Source organism: Triturus cristatus, chromosome 11 (assembly GCF_964204655.1).
Source record: "Triturus cristatus chromosome 11, aTriCri1.1, whole genome shotgun sequence".
Lineage (NCBI taxonomy): Eukaryota > Metazoa > Chordata > Amphibia > Caudata > Salamandridae > Triturus > Triturus cristatus.
Window position 1 is genome coordinate 431,170,946 of NC_140594.1, and position 22,478 is coordinate 431,193,423.

Sequence of the window (22,478 nt, forward strand, 5' to 3'; positions counted from 1 at the left end):
ACCTTTGTGCACCTTGGATTTCATGCTAATTGTTTGAAAAGGATAAACTGCTGTGAAAAGGACATACATTTGTTATGGCACAGCTAATTTATACAGTCGACATTGCCCTGACTGGGAAGTTCAGTGCTTTGTAGGATCCTGACTCTAGTAGAGTTAGCAGAGGCATAAGATGTCTTTTTTCACCTTAGTAGTGGCAGAGTCTTCCAGGAAGATTTTCTGGTTTGTGGTAAGGTTTTTGTTTTCTGGAAAAGAAGAAAGGGTTGGGTGTTTTGCAGTTCTCTGCGGAATGAGTTTTGTGGCTTGGTGCCTAGAGCCTCTAATGTGTCCTGGTCTGAGGTGGCATTTTGAAAGAGGTCCTAGTCAAATTCAGTGCTGAAGTGTATTCAGAAGGTTTTTTTTTTTAAATGAAATCCTTTGTGTTTGGATTGAGGCCTGTGTTGAGTTTTGCCTATGATGTAGAGTTTTTGGAATGGATTGCTTTATCTCCAAGTAACAGCCAAAACATTTCAGTGCCTGTCTGGTTGTGTTGCAGGGATTCTGCACATACAGAACTACACGCAAGAAACCAGGACTTCGGTGTATAGTGGTGTACCAACAACCCACCTTCGTGCCCGGAACCCCAATCCGACTAGCTATAGTGTCTCATTTGTTTTCCGTACTACAGCGAACTACTAATGATTAGACCTCCTAGAACATGTAACTCAGACTCTCTCGGTAATCGCGGGAGCAAGAACACTCTTTCGTCAACTCACTCCTACTTGTCCACAACGTAAATCAGAGACGCAGTATAGTTTAAAATGTTTATTTTAACTAACATACTCTATAATGCAGTAAACGAGCCAATACTAGCAGCAAAATGCATAAACTCAATATAGTGAGCATTGTTACAATTCCATAAAATATGATCGATAGATAAAGGGCCAAAACGGATCGGAGTCACTGGGTGCGGGAGGGTGCCATTAAACCAAATATGGTGTTGCCATGACGTGAGCGGAACTTCAAGATTTGTATAGGGTCGATAATTGTGAGGAAGATCCGAAGCAGTGTAAGTATGGAACAAATCATCGTCTCCAACTGCCGGAAAAGTGACCCACGAATAAAACACTTCATAGTGTAGTGTTAGATCAGCTTCCACCACAATGATAAGATCAACACCCGTGTCAGGCACTCCATATGCCGTCAAATGTCGACGGAGTGCTGCGCGACTATGCCCTGGTATATCTACTTCAGCCATGAACACAAAGACGTATAACAAACCCATGTGTGGCAGCGCAATAGATGGTAACTACGAAAAGAAATCAGCTTGTAATAACATCAAGCTTGAAAAAAACATCAATATAGGAGGTTACACTGTCACATCTGTTTCCGGAAACAGTAGCGAGGGGATTGTGGACAAGTACTACTCAAGCGCCTCGCAGATAAGAGCCAGACCAAACATTGGGCGTCATGTTGCAGGGATTCTGCACATATACAGAACTATGCGCAAGAAACCAGGACCTCGGTGCACAGTGATGAACCAACAATACACCTTAGTGCCCGAAACCCCAATCCGACTAGCTATAGTGTCTCATTCGTTCTCTGTACTACAGCGAAGCTACCAATGATTGGACATCCTAGAACATGTTACTCAGACTCTCTCAGTAATCGCGAGAGCAAGAACTCTTTCGTCAACTCGCCCATACTTGTCCACAACGTAAGTAATCAGAGACAGAGTATAGTTTAAAATGTTTATTTTAACTAACGTGCTCTATAATGCATTAAACGAGCCAATACTAGCAGCAAAATGCATATACTCAATATAGTGAGCATTGTTACAATTCCATAAAATATGAACGGGGATATCATTTTATAAAGCTAGTGGAAAAAAGGCCTACTGTGCCTTGCCACCCTCCCCGTGCTAGGAAATGGTTTCTAATAATAATTATAGAAGACCTCTGGGCTTTGTCAGGGGGACCCCATACCTCCAGGTTTAAATGCAAAGATTTACATCTCCGGACAAACACAGCTCTTCTCCTCGGAAAGGTTTTCTTCGAGTGCCTAACATGCCTGCAATGCCATATTAAAAGCACTCGATTTTCAGTAGTACAGCTGTGGTAGTATTATGTCTAACATGCGTGGGACTGACCAAAGCAGATTAACAGAGCACATTGTTTTGCGACCTTGAACACGCTGTGCAGACGAAGACCAAAGTCTAAAGAGTACGGTAAGAAACGTGAAAGGTAGACGGTTCCATGTGAGCGAGCACAAGCAGAGGATTCGCAAAAACAAAGTCATGTAGAAACGTGTGCAAAAGCGGTAACATGGCAGCCAAGCTTATACTAACTTATGCTAACTTAGCAATGTACGCAGTGAATCCACTATCCTCACTACAGTTGTCTTGGCCACACATTGTGCTGTTTTATCTGTCATGCTTCCATACTGTTGGAACACTAATGGTTGTTGCATGAGACTTGCACCCTTGCCTGGAGTGATCCCAGTGATCTTGTATCCTGATTATCTTTTGGGCCTAGAACACCTGCTTTTGCACACAGTGGCCTACGCTCTTCATAATGTTCTGATAGTCATAGTTTAGCTCCGTGGTTTTGTGGGTTTCACCAACTAGTCTCTTTAGTCGACACTGGACTACTATCCATATCTTGGGTCATATATGCTAAGCAGTGATGGCAACCTACTGCTTTTCTGATTGATACTACTTCTCAGACTTCCTTTCTGTTCAGAGATAAATGTCATGCCTACATGCCCCACGTCTGTAAAGTTCTGCTTCAACATACTGCCCAGAACCTGCACAGCCATACCTGTGTGTGTTTTATGATTTGTGACTGGTAGCTGGGCTCCATATTGTTTGTGAGTGTGTGGATGGTGAGACCAGTGGGATCTTCACTGGTTATCTCTGGTGAAACAGAGCACAAGATGGATGAGGTGCCCTCCCTGGCAGTTGAATTATATTTCTTACATTCCTGAGCTAAAGGATGTAGCCTCAAACATTGACGGATGAAAACCTGGAGAAAGATGCCGTAGTTATTCGGGTGTGACCTGTTAACGGTTCTGATAATTTGAGTTGAATTGGAAGAGGTCAGTCAGTAGGTTCTCTTGTAAAAAGGAGAGGTAATCTTCCATTGATTGTGTCTGCTACTGCTGCAACACCATAAGCGTATTTAACCCAGTTAGACTGATTCCCCCTTAAGAACCAAGAACCTTAGTATTGAGACATATATATAGACTACCCACAGAACCAGGGAAGCTGGTTGTGCCATACTACAGTGAGCATGCATGCGTGCCAAATTACTTCTGAAAACTTCTACGTGCTTAGAACCCTGCAGCATCCATCTTGGGACCATGTAGTGTATTAGCGATTCTTGTTTGTAGAATTAGGTTCTGGTGATTAAAGTTCTCCCCTTTTTACAAAGGAGCTGGAAGTTTTAACTGTGTGTTGTTTGACTGTTTGGGTTCTGAGTCTCTACCCACACACTGCCTCTTTGAGAAGCCTTTGACTCCTCGCCCTTGCTACCAGGTGAGTCCGGTATGGGCAGGGTGTCCTTGGCAACCAGTTGGCAGTGCCACAGTTGGTCAGCCCACGAGACATCAGTGGTAAAAGGCCCCAAACCCTGGGGTTGTTGCCCACTAACCTCTGCTTGTTCCACAGCTGGTTCTCACTAGTAGTTTTGAGTAGACCAAGATAGGTGATGGCGCAACTGCTAAAGACTGGGTGTCCTTGCACTATTTAGACATTGTTGGAAAAGCATGGGGTTCAGGAGGATGCCTCCCAGCCTTCCATCTTGATTATATTGTTGTCTTTGAGATGAATTTGTGGTTCAAAGGAAAGCTGATGCTTGAAGTGCACATCACATTTTGTACTGGCATATGATGATAATTAGTTGAATGTGGCCATAATATTAGCTTTCATACAACCTCGATTCTGTTTACTTTCACTTCAAGATGTTTGACATCCTGTTGGGTTTTACCCTTCCAGACACTGTTGGTAAAAGCATGTTGCAAATGTTTCTAATTAATTCCATTTTGGAAGGTGTCTTGTCACTGTGAACATCCAAAAGAGTGGTTCAGATGGTTTCACGGATCCAAGTGTTAACAAAACTGCCACAGCTCCCTCCTAAGGCCCTGGTATCAATAGGATATGTCATCGCGGCATATGGATTTGGCAGCAAGGGAAAAGACCTTTCAAAAATGCAATTTAAATGTTTTCAAGCTTTTTGTCCAGGGACAAGAGACGGAGCATGAAAGCAGAAAGAAGAGTGTGCTGCGGCACACTATAAAAATAATGGAAGTCTGCATTTGATACACCATATCTGTAAAGTTGGGCTTCCTGGTGGTTCCAGTCAAAATCGCATTAAATGTGATGCCATTTAATATTAATATTCCTGAAGGACTAGTTTAAGATGATGGGTTATATCTACCCAAGCTTGAATCTAGGCTGCTACCTTTTCCTTTCTCTGGTAAAATTCCCTACCAAAGGGTTTAGGATGTTTGTACCTCTGACTTTGTTTCCTTGGTAGTGATGAGAGCTATAGGTTATGCTCACTTTCTTTTTGCAAGACCTAATTCCAGGTTGTAGGTTGTTCTACTGAGCCTCCTTCTTGGTTGATAGTCATCAGGTGTAGGAAGTGCAAGCAGACTCTTGACTTTTGGTAGGGACACCAAGGATTGCTGGACTCTGCATAGAAGACTCCAGTCTTCTGTGGCTCCTTCGCTGGTTGCAGCACTTTGTACTGTGCTTCTGAACATGAGGAATCTGGCCACATCATGAAGCAAGACCTGCGTATCAAAGAACAGCTCAGTCAGAAACTGCTATCATTGTACTGGATGCCGTACCCCTTGACTTGTTTAAATCCGATATCGATTTGTGGGCGCTGTTGCTGCCACTCTATATTAACACCTCCATTGGACATCAACTTCCATCCTCCTGGTCCACCTCCATCATTGTGTCTGTTTTCAAGAAGAGTTATAATGATGACCCGTGTTGCCATTGCCTCATCTCTTTGATTCCACTGTCAAGGAGGTGGGGAGAATGGTTTTAAATAGACTGATGGTGTGGGTCCATCAAGTTTTGGTAGATGTCCAAAATGGCTTCCAATCAGCCAGGAGGACGGTGAATCAATGCTTAAACATTTCTTATTATAAGAAAATATACCAAAGCTAAGGTGAGCTCTCTTTACCTGGAGTTCATGGATTTGAGCTCTGCTTTTGACATGGTAAATAGGGACAAGCTAGGAACATTATGTTGGGCATGGAATAGAGAAGTCTATTGTTGCCTTTCTGTGTAATCTACATGGACTTGAAAGCCTCAGTCTGTTATTGACCCAAGGGAGAATGTACTTCAAAGTTTGCCCTAAAAGGGGAGCGGGTGGGGTCAGACAGGGTTGCAAATTAGTTCCCTTCTTATTCACGCTGTATGTTAATAGTTTGGGCAAGGTCCAACCCACAACAGGGTGAGATTTGCCCTTGGTCAGTGCCTGTTTTGCTCTATGCTGACAATGCTGTGCTGATCTCCAGGACTGCCTTGGGCATACAATGACTCTTGGACAGTTCTGTGGATTTCGTGGACAGACTCGACCATCACACCAATTTTTATCAAATCGAACATTGTGGTAAATGGCCCTAAAAATATCAAGAGTAGATCCCATTATATTCAGGGCAATAAGCTGAGGAAGCTGATGACCTTTCCATATCTTGGGATGCTCTTTGACTCCACGGTCAACTGGTTCTTTGGTTAATGATAGACGTCAAGCCTTTGCAAAAAGTAATGCCTCAGATTTTGATTTTGCTTCAAGGTTCCGACACAGATCTATTTTTCCGGTGCTTAAAATTTGTCTGGCCAAGTGCATTGCCATAGCTTCTTATCGGAGTGAGGTTTGGGCTTACGCAAATGTAACACTCTTGCAAACAGTGGAGAACACTTTACTTAGACAACTGCTTTTTTTGCCTTGTAGTGTATCTACTTATAACGTTCACGAAGAATTAGTGATTTGTTACATTTCTGATCAAATTCAACTGACTCTTAATTTTGTGGTTCAATTTTTGGCTTAAGAATTAGCACTCTCTGTACAGACCAATTATCAAGGATTGTCTAAATCTGGATCATGCCCTTAAAATTCAGTGGCTCAAATATGTGAAGGACTGTTTCACTTTAATAGGCCACTCTGATCTGTTTCACAAGCCCGAAGTTATTAGGTCTCGACTGCTCTGCGAGGCTTATAGTAAGGACTTTCCATCTCACACATCTTGTTGTTTTATTCCGGCCACGCATTTCATTGGCCGTTTGCGTGAGGCTTCCACAAAAGAAAGCATGCAAATGGCCAAAGGTTCGGGTATGTCCCGCCTTATCTTTAAATGTCCCCTCCCATGGCCTAGGGGTCTCGGGAGCACGCAGAGTGCCATCTGTTCTGAATCAGTTTTCCGCGCGTACCACTCACTAGCTTGTCTAATGAGCTTTCACTTGTTCTTTTAATCAAAGCCAGATGTCTGTGTCGTCGCATGCCAGGGTGTCGAATACCAAGGCTGCCTAGTCTTGATTCCAACTCATTCTTCTGTGTTTTTTTCACAGACTACACTTCCTGTCTCTATGTCTCACCCCTGTTGCTCTGTTTTCCATGTGTAGTCTGTTCGTCTTCCTTTCTCCATTTCTACCATTTCATGACTCCTCTGATCCTCGTAGTTGCATCATCATGTTGCGACGTTTGAAATGTCAGATTGTACAACCGCTTCCGCATACAGGGATGCTCCATTGTAGCTAATTGGAAAGATCCGTCCGTACGATATCATTTTGAAAGAAAATAGACGTATAAAGTTAGGGCACGGGTTTGCCCAGATGCAAAGTTTACTCCTACAGTGATCGATAAAATCTAATTATTTTTCCTAGTGTGTTTTGTTGGCTTACTGGCGAGGTGTGAAAGCATCGCCCGCAAGATGTTTTTATAAATAAACTTGGAAAGTGTGTTTAGGACGTGCCAGTGATTATCAAGCACAGCTGAATTATCCCATATTCATGCTGAGTCTTCGACGTGGTTTTTATTGAAAATAAGGACAGGTGCTTGGAAAGATTTCAAAGGGATAAAATACAAGAGTGGTACAAATAAATAATGCGAACCATCATTTTGCAAATTATTTCTAATGTATGCAATATATATTCTGGGCTGTAACTGTGAAAGCTGGAAAATTCAGACTCGCATATTTACTTTATATTAATTTCAAAATAAGAGTTTGCCATTGCCTATTTTGCAACTACATTCTTGCTTCTGCGCAGCTTTCTTGGTTGAACTTTATTTTAGGAGGATGTTTCTTTTCGCAATGGCATTCTGGGTCCTGCTAGTCACTTCATTTGCCCCTTACTGTTGCTCAGACGAGGCTCGCCCATTTCTTCCACAAACATGCACGCAGACCTGCGCGTTGTGCAGTCTACACGAGGGATCACTTCCCGAAATACATTCCATCCGAGGGCAAATAAAAGACAAGTACAAAATGGCCACAGCATTTAGAAACAATAGTTTTCCTGCTTGCCACAAAGCCATAGTTTTCAAATACTGTCATTTCTGTGTGTTTTTTTTGGGGGCCACATTACTTCGGTTTTTGTTGAGGCGAGTTTGCCCAGGCTGGCTGTGGTGAGGAACCGACAGTCTTACGGGTTATTGCCTTGCCTGCTAAAATAGCTCATTGAGTTAGCAGCACGTTGTTGAGATCTGTTGGCATTGTGTGAGTTGCAAATTCGACCCCACACTCAGGGCTTTAAGTGGGGTGTAAAAAACTGGGGGTTTCTCTTATAGGGGCGTGGGCGATATAAGGCGTGGCTTATAAATACGTAAACTGAAAATCTGTGCTTAGCATAGTATGCCGCCTGACTGGTATTTTGCTGCTTCTGTCACTGCATCCAGATATATAATACAACTAACATTACACCTACAACAAGCCATGATCATTGACTTTGTCAATGGTTGTTAGTTGCATAAGATAAATTAGCAACAACTACGGCTTTGCAGTACATAACCTTGAAAATCCTTCAGTTTAGTAATGATGAGCTCTGGGCAAATTATTCAGAAGGGGGACATCGACAGGAAGGAAAAGATGAAGATCGACCTATGGTGGTTCAAAATTCCCAAAATAAGCGTCTACTGCTATCGACGGAAAACTATTTCGAAGAAAACATGTGGCTAACACTATGGGAGGCATATAAGCCAGTGATAAGAGGGCAGGCTATCTCCTCAATAGCGGGGCACAGGAAAGGGAAAAAAGCAGCTATGGAAAAAGCTGAGGTCGAGCTCCTTCAGATCGAGGGAGCTCTAACGGATGACGCAAAAGAGACTAGACATATTCTAGCTATTAAAAGTAAAGAGTACCATGAAATGGCCACAGACGCAGCCATGACCCAGTATACGGCAGCTAAACATAAAATATACAAGGTGGGAGATAAGACCGGGAAATTGCTCACCTGGTCAGACCGACCTGAACAAGCCTCAGTGACTTCAAGGGAGGGAGAGCAGCTCAGAGATCGGCAAAAAATCTGAGACGCATTTGCGGCATACTACAGTGAGGTACATTCGTCCCTCAGGGGAATCAACAACCGTGGAAACCAGGGAGCTGTATGCAGATATTTCCCGCCCCGCTCTCGATGCAGAGGCCTTGACTCTAACAGAGGGAGAAATTACAGAGGAAGAGAAAGGGCAAGCGATCCAAAACTTGTGATCCGGGAAAGCATCAGGGCCCAACTGCCTCCCGATTGAACTATATAAACTTGCGACAACCACGTTGGCCCCCCACCTGAAAAACATGTACAAGGAGAGTCGGGACCTGGAGACCTTGCACGAAGACCAACGCCTAGCCTCCATCGTGGTGATTCAGAAGGCGGGAAAGTCGAAAGATAAGTGTACATCCTACCGGCCTATTTCGTTAATTAATGCAGAAGCGAAAATTCTTTCCAAACTACTTGCTGATCGCCTTATCCAAATCATCCCACACCTGGTCCACTCTGATCATTCAGGTTTGATATCAGGAAGAAATACAGCAATCCACCTCCGTAGACTCAACGGAGTGCTGCGAAGTGTAAATACACTAAGAGGACGCGACGGTGATGGCCCTCGACGCTCGAAAGGCCTTAGATATAGTAGAGTGCCCATACATGTTTGCAGTGTTTAAAAATAAAATAAAAAAATTGGGGTTGACCCCAACTTTATGGCATGGATCAAGCTGCTCTACCCTGACCCTATTGCACAAGTGGTGGTCAACAATACAACGTCTTTTAGATTTCCCTTAAGGAGGTGTCCATTGGCTCCTTGCTTTAATGTTGGAACCATTGGCATCTTGGGTTCAAAGGGGTCCGTTGATTAGGGGATTGCCATGGTCGGACGAATAGTCCTACATGCAGATGATATACACTTATACTTAGCATTCCCAAAAATTCCATCCACAGGGTGTTGAACATATTCACCAACTTCGGGAGGTATTTAAGCTACAATATAAACTGGACCAAAACCACCATCTACGTGCTGCACGGACAGCCCCCAGCACTTGTGTTTTTTGCAGTTTTATATAGCGCGAGCTTGACCCGAAACGGGTATAAGAGCACTTTAAATAGCATCAGCTACGTTACATGAGGACACGCATTTATTTTGGTTAGGCACGAGGAGATTAAGTGATTTGCCCAGAATCACAGGATGTTCTGCGTCATTGCCGAGACACGAACCCAGATTCGAAGTCGACCGCCCTAGCCGTTAGGCTAACTCCTCTCCCCTTCCCACTTCCCAAGGAATGCGTGGCGGAGTTGACTGCGGAAGGTTTCCGTTAACTAGGAATGTTCATATCAACGGCCTCGGACCGCTTTTATGACTGTAATCTACTGCCCCCTCTACGGCGACTACAAGGAGATGTACGTCACTGGAGGACGTTGCCTCTCTCCCTGCTAGGACGAGCGGCCCTCTTTAAAATGATGGCTCTTCCCCGGCTTCCTGTACGTCTTACAAAATGCGCCATACGAGGTGCCCCCAAGTATTTTAGGACAATAGAAAATTAGCAAAGAAGGCTGTTATGGGAGGAAAACCCATCCAGAATCGCACACCAATAATTTGTCCAAGAATGGTATGACAGGGGTATTGCATTGCCCGATAGACGGAGATACTATTGGGCGTCGCAATTGGTAGCTCCGTGATGGAGAGAGAGTTTATTTTCAGGAAAGTCTTTGTTTTTTATTTTACTTTTACATTATTGCCTACTAAAACAGTATGACTAAATATCAGAGTAGAACAATGGTCAGTTGTGCTTTTGTTCTTCTTTTTATTCTCAAAAAATCTTCCATTTTAATTTTAATTTTACTTTTACATTATTGCCTACTAAAACAGTGTCGCCAATCCCTTCAGAGGTTTAACGCATCCCAGCAGCTGACATGCTTGTATGTGATTTGACTAAGGCACAGCCCTCTCTGACCCTTGCTGCCTTTATGGTGTCGAGTTCTCAGTAGACTTGTATTTTTGTCCTTTTTGAACGCTTCTAATTTTTATTTTAAGCATGCGCTGTCGCCAGAAGCACACAAAATGACCAGCTTTGGTGAATTATTTTCTTTGAACTATTACCAACTCTCATGTAAGTGTACTAGGAAATGGACTATTCTGTGGAATGAAAAACTATTTTTGCAAGCAAGGACGTTTTGTGTTCTATTTATCGAGATGGTTGATATTGTTTATTTCTCTCCTCTTTCTAGTTGCCTCTGAAGACGACGATGAAGTGGTTGCCATGATTAAGGAACTTTTGGATAGTAGAATAAGGTAAGTGCAGACCAGAGACAGAACTGATATCACATAAGCAAATGTCATTTATTAAGAGGTTGTCAAGCTCTTCTTGTGGACCGCTTTTGTCTCCCTTCTGGGTATATGATCACGCATGTATCAGTGAAGCTCATTCCAGTGTTTAGGCATGCTGATATGGAAGGACACTTAGGGTGTGGTAATAATGCAGCAGGTACTAGCTGGCTAATATCCTGAAGCGAAAAGGGACCCAAGACCTAAATTAGGATTGATCGAGTCACAGAAATATAGGTTTGTTAAAGAAACCGGATGACCGATTTACTGTAGTTTGATTGTTTTTTGTTAGTTTTTTGTTAGGTTTTTATTTAGCGATGGTCATTTCACTTTAAAATTGGGGAATGGGAAAACCTTTCTGTAAGGTAAATATCCATGAGGGATTTAACTAGAGAAAGACTTAATTTTGCATTGTTAGTTGGTCGCCTTGTTTGAAGTGGCTCCTCACCAAATGTGATTTGCCCCTCCAGAACGCCTGGCAAATGTACAATGTAGTGGCGGTGTGGGAAGGGCATGGGAAAGCTGTTGAGAATGCAAATGTTGGCTCAAAACATGAAGGTAAGTATTAAAATGACATTTTCCTTTATTCTCAGCCACCGTCTTCCTCATGTGTTTTTCCAACATTTGATGCGTAAGTTTGTATATATTTGAGCTGGGTGAATAATGATTTTCTACGACTTTAAAATTTCTTGTGGAGTCTCACTAAATTCCGTGAGACTTTAATGATATAACTGTAACATTCCGGTAGGTCCGGAACAAAGTTAAACACGTGCCAGGTAGAAACGTGATGTGTGTAACTCTCATGACAGCCAATCAAACTAGTTTACCTCGCAGTAGGCCTCGATGCCTACCAATAAACTGATACATCCACCCTCTGCAAGTGATGGCAGACTGATTTCCAGTGGAAAATCCAGTTGTTTTTTTGTCAAGGTGAAGAAATAATAATTACAAGTTGTAGGAGTGTGGATCTTCACTTGTGTACTTTCCATTGTTAGCACGGCATATTACCTGCTGCAGGATCCTCTTGAACAAACACTGGGCGTCCTGCCACTGCTGTCAGAGAACTCAAACTGTCACTAGTTAGTAGAGCACACAATTCTGTTTGTTAAAGTATTTAGAAGGCTCATAACCACCCCGCAACCTCTGCACAGCATATGAGGCCAATAACCTTTACCTTGTAGAACCAAATAAACCTGTTTCTTAGCGTCTGCTGAAGTAAATGGTATTCAGCCAAGCGAATTTCAGAGAATTTCAAAGAGTTGTAGCATTAAATGACTGGATGAAAGCACCTTTCCTGGGTTTAAGGAAGTGCTGAGCTGTTCAAAACAGTTGTGTTCAAGTCTGAATATTGCAGGGAGGAATGTGAACTTTTTATTTTATCTTTATTATCATACAAACCTGCCAAATACAAAAATAGCACAGATGCTTACACTGTGTCCACGGCCATACAAGTCGACATGTCAGTGCTTAGTGCTTAGAAGCGTATGTGTAAAAAAACAAGAAACATTTTGTTTATATGTTCGAGATAAAGGTCAGCATATAGACTTCACAGGAACAGATGTTCTCTCTGAAAACAGTTTAAATGTGGTTCAACAGAAATTTGCCCTTGTTTATTCAGTAAGTATCTGCTTCTTGGATAAATTAAGTCTTTCATCTGGGAGTGATAAAAGCTCTAGCAGGGGTCCACAGATCCGTTAGTAAGTCATTGTAGGCTTCAGGTCTTAAAGATCTTCATTTTCACCGGCACAAGGGCAGAGCCATTTTACATACAGTTCTGTTGTTGCTTTATTTTAGGGAGTTTCCAGTATACCTCATTAGGGCAGTAGTGCATCCTTTCATGCAATCTCAGTGGATCAGTTTGTGGTCTGAGTTTGGTATGCTCCGACATGAGTCCCGTGCTCTCCATGCCACTGGAATCAAGCTATCCTGGCTGAAGAGGGGTGAAACCCCGAAACAGGTCCTAGGATGCTTGGTTCCAGTCCAGGGAGGACCTGGCTTGGCAGTTCGGGCTGGACTGTTCCCATGAGGCACAGGGTCAAGACTGATTTGCATATGGCTGGGTTCAAACTGGAATGGCATGGTGAGCAAAAAAACGATGGATTTAGGCCCAGATCTCTGTATTGGGGTGAATGTATGACATTGTTCTGCATTCTGTCCATCAATTGTTGTTTTTGCATTGGTCACAGATGATGGGATCATTGGGTTTCCTTCAACACGTTTCAATTTTTTGTGGCAGCATGTTGATTCCAGCATTCGACTTCAAGCACTGTATCAGCTGGTGCAATCCGATGTATTTCCTACAATTCTGATAATTGAATGTTTTGCCTGAGGTTGAGCCACAACTGCCGCGAAACGCACCACCAAGTTAAACTTAAACAACCGAATATTGTGGTTAATGGTTGTTGTTTTAACTTAAAGTTGCCGTCAGTGGCTGAAAGAAGGGGCTGTGCCTCATCTCTTCAAATCTAAGAAGAGTAAAGGAAGAACCACCATTTCTAATTGAAACTGTCCTCTTCATTTTGACACAAGGTATCTCGAGTTAATGGGTTTCTGTGGCACCACATCCTTCCTCTAACTCCCCTGGATGGTTCCCTGGTCGATTCAGATTCCTTACTCCTCTAGATGTGATCTGAAGCAGCTCACTTCTTTTCAGAAGTTTGTACTTAAGGTGTCTGCCTTCATGCCTGCCTGCCTGCCTATCAGACCCCGACTCTCCGCCACTAGCTATCACAATCCTTGTTAGGTCTTGAACTCTGCTCAGCGGTTGGTGTCCACAGTTACAGGACTGTGCCCAGTGCCATACTTTGTGAAGCTGCTTAACCTCTTTGTGCTATTTAGCTCTGTGTTGCTGCCACCAGGCTCCAGGCCTGCTCCTTGTGCTGGCTCTTACCTTCAAAGAAGCAGCGGCAGTGATACTTGAGGTTTTTCTGGGCCTGTGCGCATCACCTTCCTATATCTTGGGAAGAAGCTGAAAAAGCTTGTAAGGTTCCAGAACTGGACACTTATGCCAGGAAACTTTCTCAAAAAGACTACCACAACTTATTGGAAAGCATTTCTGAGCAAGCAGTTTTTTTTTTTTTTTGCAACATATCTGTTCAGGTGCATAACTTGGAAAGCAAACTGTCAGATGCAATTTAACCATATAACTTTTTGTAAAAAAAAATAAGAAAATCGGTTTATTTGTGTATAAACAATTTGACTTGAAACCAATAATACACTTGCTGGGGCACAGGGAAGGGTGAAAGGAGAACAGTATTCATGTGAAAGGTTTCATAAAGTACACAGATGTAAAGAAAACATATCTAGCTTCCACATGCACAAAGTATACCCATTTTAAAAATGCAAAACCCTTTTCTGAAGTGCAAACCGGGCGTTTCCTTGTGTATATTTGAATATGAAGAAAACAAAGGGTCCGATATACCTAGATATTTTACAATTGCAAGCGCTGCGATTAACAAAATCAAAGGGTTTGCGACCACCAAATGGCCTTTTCATATATATTAACCCTATTTTGCAGGTTGGTATACTATTATAGACTCATAAAATAGGTTTATCAACCAAAACCAAATCGCAGTTAAGAAGAGATGTGAAAGGTGCGTCTCCTCCAATTTGCGATTCAATTTGATATGTATCAATAGTCTGCATTTGCAAATCAAAAAGGTAGTTTCTGATTTACAACAGGGAAGGTATCCCTGTTGGGCAGCCTCACCTTTGTGAAGCCTATCGGGAGACCTGGGTGGAGCCGGCAGTGGTCCAAGTGGCCAGTGCCTCCTCTCCCTTGTTCCAACCCCCCAAAGCGTCCAAACATTTTTTTTATAGACGCATTGGTTCCATTGAGAAACATGAGCTTCTTTAATAACAAATCCTATTTGCGAATTCAAATGATGGAATGTTGATCTGCTGCTCCTTGCAGCCCACCCTCCCTGTATTTGTAGCCAGTCAGATTGTCACAAATAGCAACACTCTCTAATTAGTATGCATAAGGAAGATCACTCTGAGACCAACCCCCGTGACTAGATATTTTGTGATTTGACCTAATAGTATATAGGTTGCTTCATGAAATTAAAGGTTTGTTTCAAAATTCTGTGCGCAATGTCGACCAGTCTCTTAGGACATCAGGACCAAAGATTTTTAGTAAGGTCAATACAAACAAAGGTGAATAGGTGTGCTTTTTGAGATGCATGCCAACCTAAAAGCAATTTTTTCAACCTTAGCCCAATGTATTAATTGTGAGGCTAACTTGGTCTTCCATCCTTCTAAGCTCAATACAATGATTATAACTGTATTTGGTAATGAGTGATTTGAAGCACTATAAAATAAGTTATCATTCGAAATTACTGACTTTTGTGCTTGTTGGATGATTTGGTGAGGCATTAGGGTTTCATAGAGATTTAGAGAACAGGCTTAGTTCAGCCCTTGTTCCCTGTGCCAGGAATCTGCCTCTGGTCTATAGGTTCTTCCTTGCATAGCCAGATTCTAACTATGTTGACTGTGCTATAATGAATGCTTGGTCTGGTCGCTGTTCAGCAAGGACTTTATGTAGTAGCCCACTGCACCACTCATGGTGCTGAAGAGAATGTCCGCAATGGAAGGCTAAAAAACAAGCTAATTCTTGTGGTCAGCCACTCAGATCCTAATTTACGCACCCAGTGCTTAATGTTTCTCCATGCTTTTCTGAGAGTTAAAGGTTACATCTTCAAGTTTTATAAATAACTCCACTCCTCTTTTCATATTGCCACATGACAAGTGGGGTGTCCACCTCTATATGAGTTCTCTCTTCCCCCCCCCAATCTCACCATCATGTTCAAATCACCCACCAGTACCTGAACTGTGGTCATTCAAACACCTAAAGCCATAGTTTTACCAGCTCACCTTTTTTGGACTGGGTGTCTGTAAAGATATCACTATCAATCCTACAAGGCATTTTCATAGAAGTATTGAAGGATCATGACCTTTTTATTGTACTTCACTTCAACCATGCAACAGTTTTATTTGCTTCTGAATCAGCACACCATTTGCTCAACAAAGCACCGTTATGCTGCTGTTGATCATCCCGTGGAGCGTTGCAGAACACCAAAATTAGTTTTAATACATAACATGATGGGGTATCAGCTGACACATGGACTCCATCAATCCCACAATTTAACTAAGAAATTGACAAAAAAGCCCTTTGGAAGATAACCCAAAATAGGAAGTTCATACCTATTCTGTGTTTTGAGTCAATCTCTTTTAGAGAGGGTAGATATCGCAGAATGCAAAGCTCATGGCTCATAATATTGTCAAGAGCATATACCCGTTTATGTTTCCGCATTTGAAGTATTCTGGTTATCATCAAGAAGAGGCCTCTGATTTAATGAATCTGTGTATTATCACGAGAAGAGCAGAGTAGTATATTCTAAATTAGTCGGCATGTTATTAACTGCAAAGCTTTGAGTGGGTCTTGATACCATGAACGGAGCTCTTAATTAGTTTGATTTTCACTGAGTCTTTTTGGTGAAAGACCTCTAAATGAAACTATGTATTATTAAGACAGCCTGGGTATGACTAAGAGCAGATGACCAGATTCATTTAGATAATATTGGGAAACTAAGCTCTGCGTGATTCTGAATTTTATCAAAACAAGAACTCTGAATTAGTCTGCATATTAGCATAAGCAGATCTGTGAGTTTGTCCAGTTATTATCAAAAACAGGGTTTTGGATGACTGTATTATCAAGCTTTTAGCTCTGCTAAAAGGTAGGTGTTGTAAAGACAGACACCATTGTTGCAAATCGCAAAGTAACAATAAAACATTATGTATTTAAGATGAAGAACTTTGCCGAATTTATAAACTATTTCTGCGTCAACAAACGACAGGATGGGTTTCAAAATACCCTGTTCGAGGCATATGAGCTGCAGATCACACACCAAGGATAAGATCGCCATCTGGTGTTGGACTCGGATGATTGCAGGTTCTTGTTGTCTTCGGAAGAAGTCTTTGGTCACGAGATTGGTGACTCCTCCTCTGGACAACAGTGCGCATGGGCATCCACTCCATCCTCAGATTGTTTTTTTCCGCCATTGGGTTCGGATGAACTTTTTTCCGCTCCAGCAGAAAACTTCTAGCACTCCCTACAACTCTCATAACTTACAAACTCGACGTCGAAAGCCACATCGGACCGACTCCGGACGCGGCTGATGGAAAGGACACCTTTTAAAAAATGCCCCAATGTGGAGCAAAGTTCCCTCATAGCGATCACCACGAGGTCTGTAATTTGTGCCTTTCACCAGACAACAACGAATCCAGCTGTGCAGCATGCGCCGCATTCCGTTCGGATAAAACCATCCGGGACCGGAGAGCTCGACGCCATATCCTGGCCAAGCCGGTTCCGGAACCAGAAGACATCTTTGCACAGGACCTCCCTGACGATGACTCCGAAGATCTCCAAATCGTGTCCGAGGCCGACGATTCAGATCCGGGGCAGCCTGTGAGTACCAGCCCCCCTACCCCAACACCACCCAAAAAGACATTGGTCAAGACTCTGCCAACTGGGCCCAGTCGCGATCCAAAAACATCTTCTGAAGCCCCGCCCTCGGGTCCGGCTCCGAAGAAAAGTAAGCCTGCAGGTGGCTCGGGCTCGAGCAAACCTCACGGCGTTGTGCCTTCGGCACCAATGCAGGCTTCGGGACCGAAAACTCCATCGGACCCGAAACGTCACTCGGTCCCGGCATCTCCACCGGCACCGAAACGTTCTTCGGCGCCGAAATCTCCACCGACACCAAAAGGCTCGTCGGCACCGAAAACATCATTGGCACCGAAAGTTTCTTCGGCACCGAAAAATCCACCGGAACCGAAAAGTTCTTCGGCACCCAAAACATCTTCGGTGCCCAAACACGTCCAGAAAGACACGAAAAAGTCGGCGCCACAGCCGCCTTCGGACACTGAGGAACTCTTTCGACCTGATCCTAAGCAACAACGGATTTACATAAATCCAAAAACTGGACATGTCACAGCGGTGCCCTACAAGAAAAGGAAGCTGGACTCACCTCCTCCAGCACCTCCAAAGAAGAAGGACTGTGCCACTTCACCCTCTCCTACATTACCACCTATTCCATCCCCCCCACCCCCACCGCCTGCACCTCTACCATCTCCTTCTCATACATCACCTCCGCAGGATGATGATGATTTTGGGGGAGGGGGAGACCCAGATTTCTTTACTTATCCCACTGATCCTACTGATCCCTTTACACTTCCGGACACAGCACCAGTAGATGACTGGACTTACCCTATGCCTGACGTGCCTGACCCCGCTCCATACCCCTCAAAACCCTCCCCTCCTGATGACCATTTAGGGTTCGGGCAGCTTATTAACGTCATTTCATGGTGTCACCATGCACACCGACACTCCTGAGGAGGATTTTCTACTTGACACTTTTGAGCAGTCACAGAAAACAGTCCACATTCTACCCATGATTAAGGGAGTGATAAAGCATGCCACTGAGGTTTTTAAAGACCCTGTCAGGGCCAGGGTTCTCAACCCCAGAATAGAGAAAAAATACAGACCAGCGCCACAAGATCCTGCGTACATCAAGGCGCAACTCCCCCTAGACTCACTAGTCGTCTGCAATGCCAGAAAAAGGGCCAGCTCCCAAACAACCGGAGATACGCCGCCCCCAGACAAGGAGTCTAAACTCCTGGAGGCTTCCGGCAAAAGGGTTGCCGCTCAAGCGGCTAACCACTGGCGTATCGCAAATACACAAGCCCCATTGGCTCGTTATGATAGAGCCCATTATGATCAACTGGAGGATCTCTTGCAACACCTGCCTGAACCTTTCAAAACACAGGCCACTGACCTCATACAAGAAGGCAAACTAATATCCAATGCCTCCATTAAATGTGCATTAGACGCAGCGGACACCGCCTCTAGGGCAGTCAACACAAGCGTATTGCTTAGACGCCACGCGTGGCTGCGCATCTCCGGCTTCAAGCCGGAAGTACAAACCTCCATTCTTGCTCAACCCTTTAATCAGGAGCAACTATTCGGGCCGGCAGTGGACACTGCCCTAGAAAAAATGAAGAAAGATAATGAAACTGCAAAATCTATGGGAGCATTGCAGTCCACTCAACCCAGAGGCTCCTTTCGTCGCTCCTTTTATAGAGGAGCTTCCAAAAATGTGGGAACAGACAACTTTTCCACATTCAAAACATCAGGTCAAACATCCCCTAACAAAGGATATTTTAGAGGAGGGTATCGGGGAAACAATAATAAAGGCCGGGGACGGGGCAACAACAACACCCGTTCCTCTACAGCCACCAAACAGTGACTTGCCACCACTCCCCCCAGACCATTCCACTCCAGCCGGGGGCAGACTTCAACAGTTCCTACCTGTCTGGAATACCATCACTACAGACAGGTGGGTAAGACAAATTATCCAATATGGCAACTGCCTCGAACTCCTAAACCGGCCCCCAAACATACCACCCAGACACCGTCCCATGACGTCTCACCACCTCACGCTCCTCAAACAGGAAATACAGTCTTTGCTTCAGAAAAACGCAATAGAACCTGTTCCACTACAACATCAGGGCACAGGAGTATATTCTCTATACTTCCTCATTCCCAAAAAGGACAAAACCTTGAGACCCATACTGGACCTCAGACTACTGAACCAGTACATACAATCAGATCATTTCCACATGATCACTCTCCAACAGGTCCTTCCATTACTTCAACAAGGAGACTTCCTTGCCACATTAGACCTCAAGGACGCATATTTTCACATCCCTATGCATCCCGCTCACAGGAAGTATCTACGATTCGTGGTAGACGGTCAACACTTATCAGTTTACAGTTCTCCCATTCGGAGTAACAACTGCACCAAGGGTGTTCACAAAGTGTTTGGCAGTTGTGGCAGCATATCTCGGGAGACAACAAATCCACGTCTTCCCCCTACCTGGACGACTGGCTCATAAAAGCCAATACTCTAGACAAATGCGTTCACCACACCCACCGCACTATTCAAACCCTGCACAACTTGGGATTTACCATCAACTATCCCAAATCTCAACTACAACCCTCCCAAGTACAACAATACCTGGGAGCCACCATAGACACAGCCAAAGCCGTAGCTTATCCCAGCATAGCCAGGATAGCCAACATACAAAGTCTGATCGAAACATTTCAAACACAACACTCTCTTCCCGCAAGAGTGTTCATGCAACTCTTAGGCATGATGGCGTCAAGTATCTCCATAGTACCCTACGCACGCCTTCAAATGCGTCCCTTACAGGAATGTCTAGCACAACAGTGGAATCAGGCCCACGGACAACTTACCGATCTGGTGTTGGTGGAAAGCCGCTCACTTCGCTCACTGAAGTGGTGGAACACCATCAACCTGTCCAAAGGGCGGCCGTTCTTGGAGCCCCTTCCACAAATTGTGCTGACCACCGACGCATCTCTCACAGGGTGGGGAGCCCACCTCCTTCAACACACCACTCAGGGACGGTGGACCACTCAACAAAAACAGTTCAACATCAATCACCTAGAACTTCTAGCGGTGTTCCTAGCACTAAAATCCTTCCAAGTGCATCTCCAGAACAAAACTGTCCTCATCCGCACGGACAACATGACCACAATGTATTACATACAGAAACAAGGAGGGACACATTCTCTACAACTGTCCCAACTGGCGCAACAAATTTGGAGATGGGCAATTCCCCGAAACATCTACCTATTAGCAGAACACCTCCCAGGGGTTCAAAACCAGGTGGCAGACCTCTTAAGTCGCCACACACAGCAGATACACGAATGGGAACTACACCCCAAAGTCTTACTCCCATTCTTCTAAAAGTGGGGACAACCAGACATAGACCTGTTCGCCACACCAGAAAACGCAAAATGCCCAACCTTCGCCGCCAGGTTCCCACACCCACGGTAAAAGGGCAATGCAATATGGATGAACTGGTCAGGCAGATTTGCATACGCTTTTCCGCCTCTCCCTCTCATTCCATTTGTGGTACGCAAACTGAAACAACAGTCGCTGACCCTCATCCTAGTGGCTCCCACTTGGGCACGTCAACCCTGGTTCACCACACTTTTGGAACTATCGCTAGTTCCACATCAAAAACTGCATCTCTCCCCGGATCTCTTAACCCAGAACCATGGAGAAATCAGACACCCAGATCCTCAAACACTGAACTTGGCAATCTGGCTCCTGAAGTCTTAGAGTTCGGGTACCTCAACCTTCCTCCAGACTGTATGAATATCATTAAAGAAGCCAGGAGACCTACTATTAGGGCATGCTAGGCGGCAAAATGGAAACGATTTGCCATTTACTGCGCTAACAATGACATACAACCACTGGATGCTTCCATCCAAAACATCATTTGCTATTCATTGCACTTGCAAAGATGCAATTTAGCGTATTCCTCTATACGTCTACATCTAGTTGCCTTAGCTGCCTATTTGCAAAATAGACAACACCTGTCCCTCTTCAAGGTACCAGCCATTAAAGCATTTATGGAGGGTCTTAAAAGAATCATTCCTCCAAGGTTACCACCTTCCCCGGTGTGGAACCTTAATATTGTTCTAACAAGGCTCATGGGTCCCCCATTTGAACCAATGCACAAATGCGAACTGCAGTTCCTAACATGGAAAGTGGCTTTCCTCATAGCAATCACATCCCTGCGAAGAGTAAGTGAAATACAAGCCTTAACTCTCGAAGAACCCTTCCTACAACTACATCGGAACAAAGTGGTTCTTAGGACGAATCCAAAATTCCTCCCTAAAGTCATTTCCCCTTTCCATCTAAACCAGTCAGTGGAACTGCCAGTCTTCTTCCCTAATCCAGACTCAGTAGTCGAGAGGGCACTTCATACCTTAGATGTTAAAAGAGCCTTGCTCTATTACATCGACAGAACCAAACCTTTTCGGAAAACCAAGCAACTCTTTGTTGCTTTCGCTCCACCACACAAAGGCAACCCCATTTCCAAATCGGGTATCGCCAGATGGATAGTCAAATGTATCCAAATATGTTACCAAAAAGCTAAACGTACTCTTACCGTTCCCCCTAGGGCGCACTCCACGCGTAAAATAGGGGCCTCTATGGCATTCTTAGGGAACATCCCCTTGGAAGACATTTGCAAAGCAGCCACATGGTCTACTACACACACCTTCACTAAGCATTACTGTGTTGATGTGCAATCCAAACAACAAGCTTCAGTAGGCCAAGCTGTCCTAAAAACTCTATTCCAAACTGCTGCAACTGATACAGGTGACCACCGCTAGGGGAGACACTGCTATATAGTCTATCCTTAGTGTGTGATCTGCAGCTCATATGCCTCGAACGGAATATGCTACTTACCAGTATGCATCTGTTCTTGGCATGTAGAGCTGCAGAACCACACACGCCCACCCGCCTCCCCAGGACCTGTATCTGTTCCAGCATTGTCTTACTTAGACACTACACATGGACATCCTTTCTCTTTACTTCTTACACACTCCATCATTTCCCATCATGGCGAAAAACAATCTGATGATGGAGTGGATGCCCATGCGCACTGTTTTCCAGAGGAGGAGTCACCAATCTCTTGACCAAAGACTTCTTCCGAATACAACAACAACCTGCAATCATCCGAGCCCAACACCAGATGGCGATCTTATCCTTAGTGTGTGGCTCTGCAGCTCTACATGCCAAGAACAGA

At 44.1% G+C, this 22,478-nt stretch overlaps 1 protein-coding gene across 1 annotated transcript in view; it reads left to right on the top strand.

The window, feature by feature from the left end:
- The window catches only part of NFU1 (NFU1 iron-sulfur cluster scaffold), a 155,857-nt gene that overhangs the window by 99,291 nt on the left and 34,088 nt on the right, over nt 1-22,478 (top strand). The window contains exon 6 of the mRNA XM_085636291.1: nt 10,700-10,763. Coding sequence (XP_085492417.1) covers nt 10,700-10,763 — 64 coding nt within the window. The remainder of the gene's footprint in view (nt 1-10,699; nt 10,764-22,478) is intronic.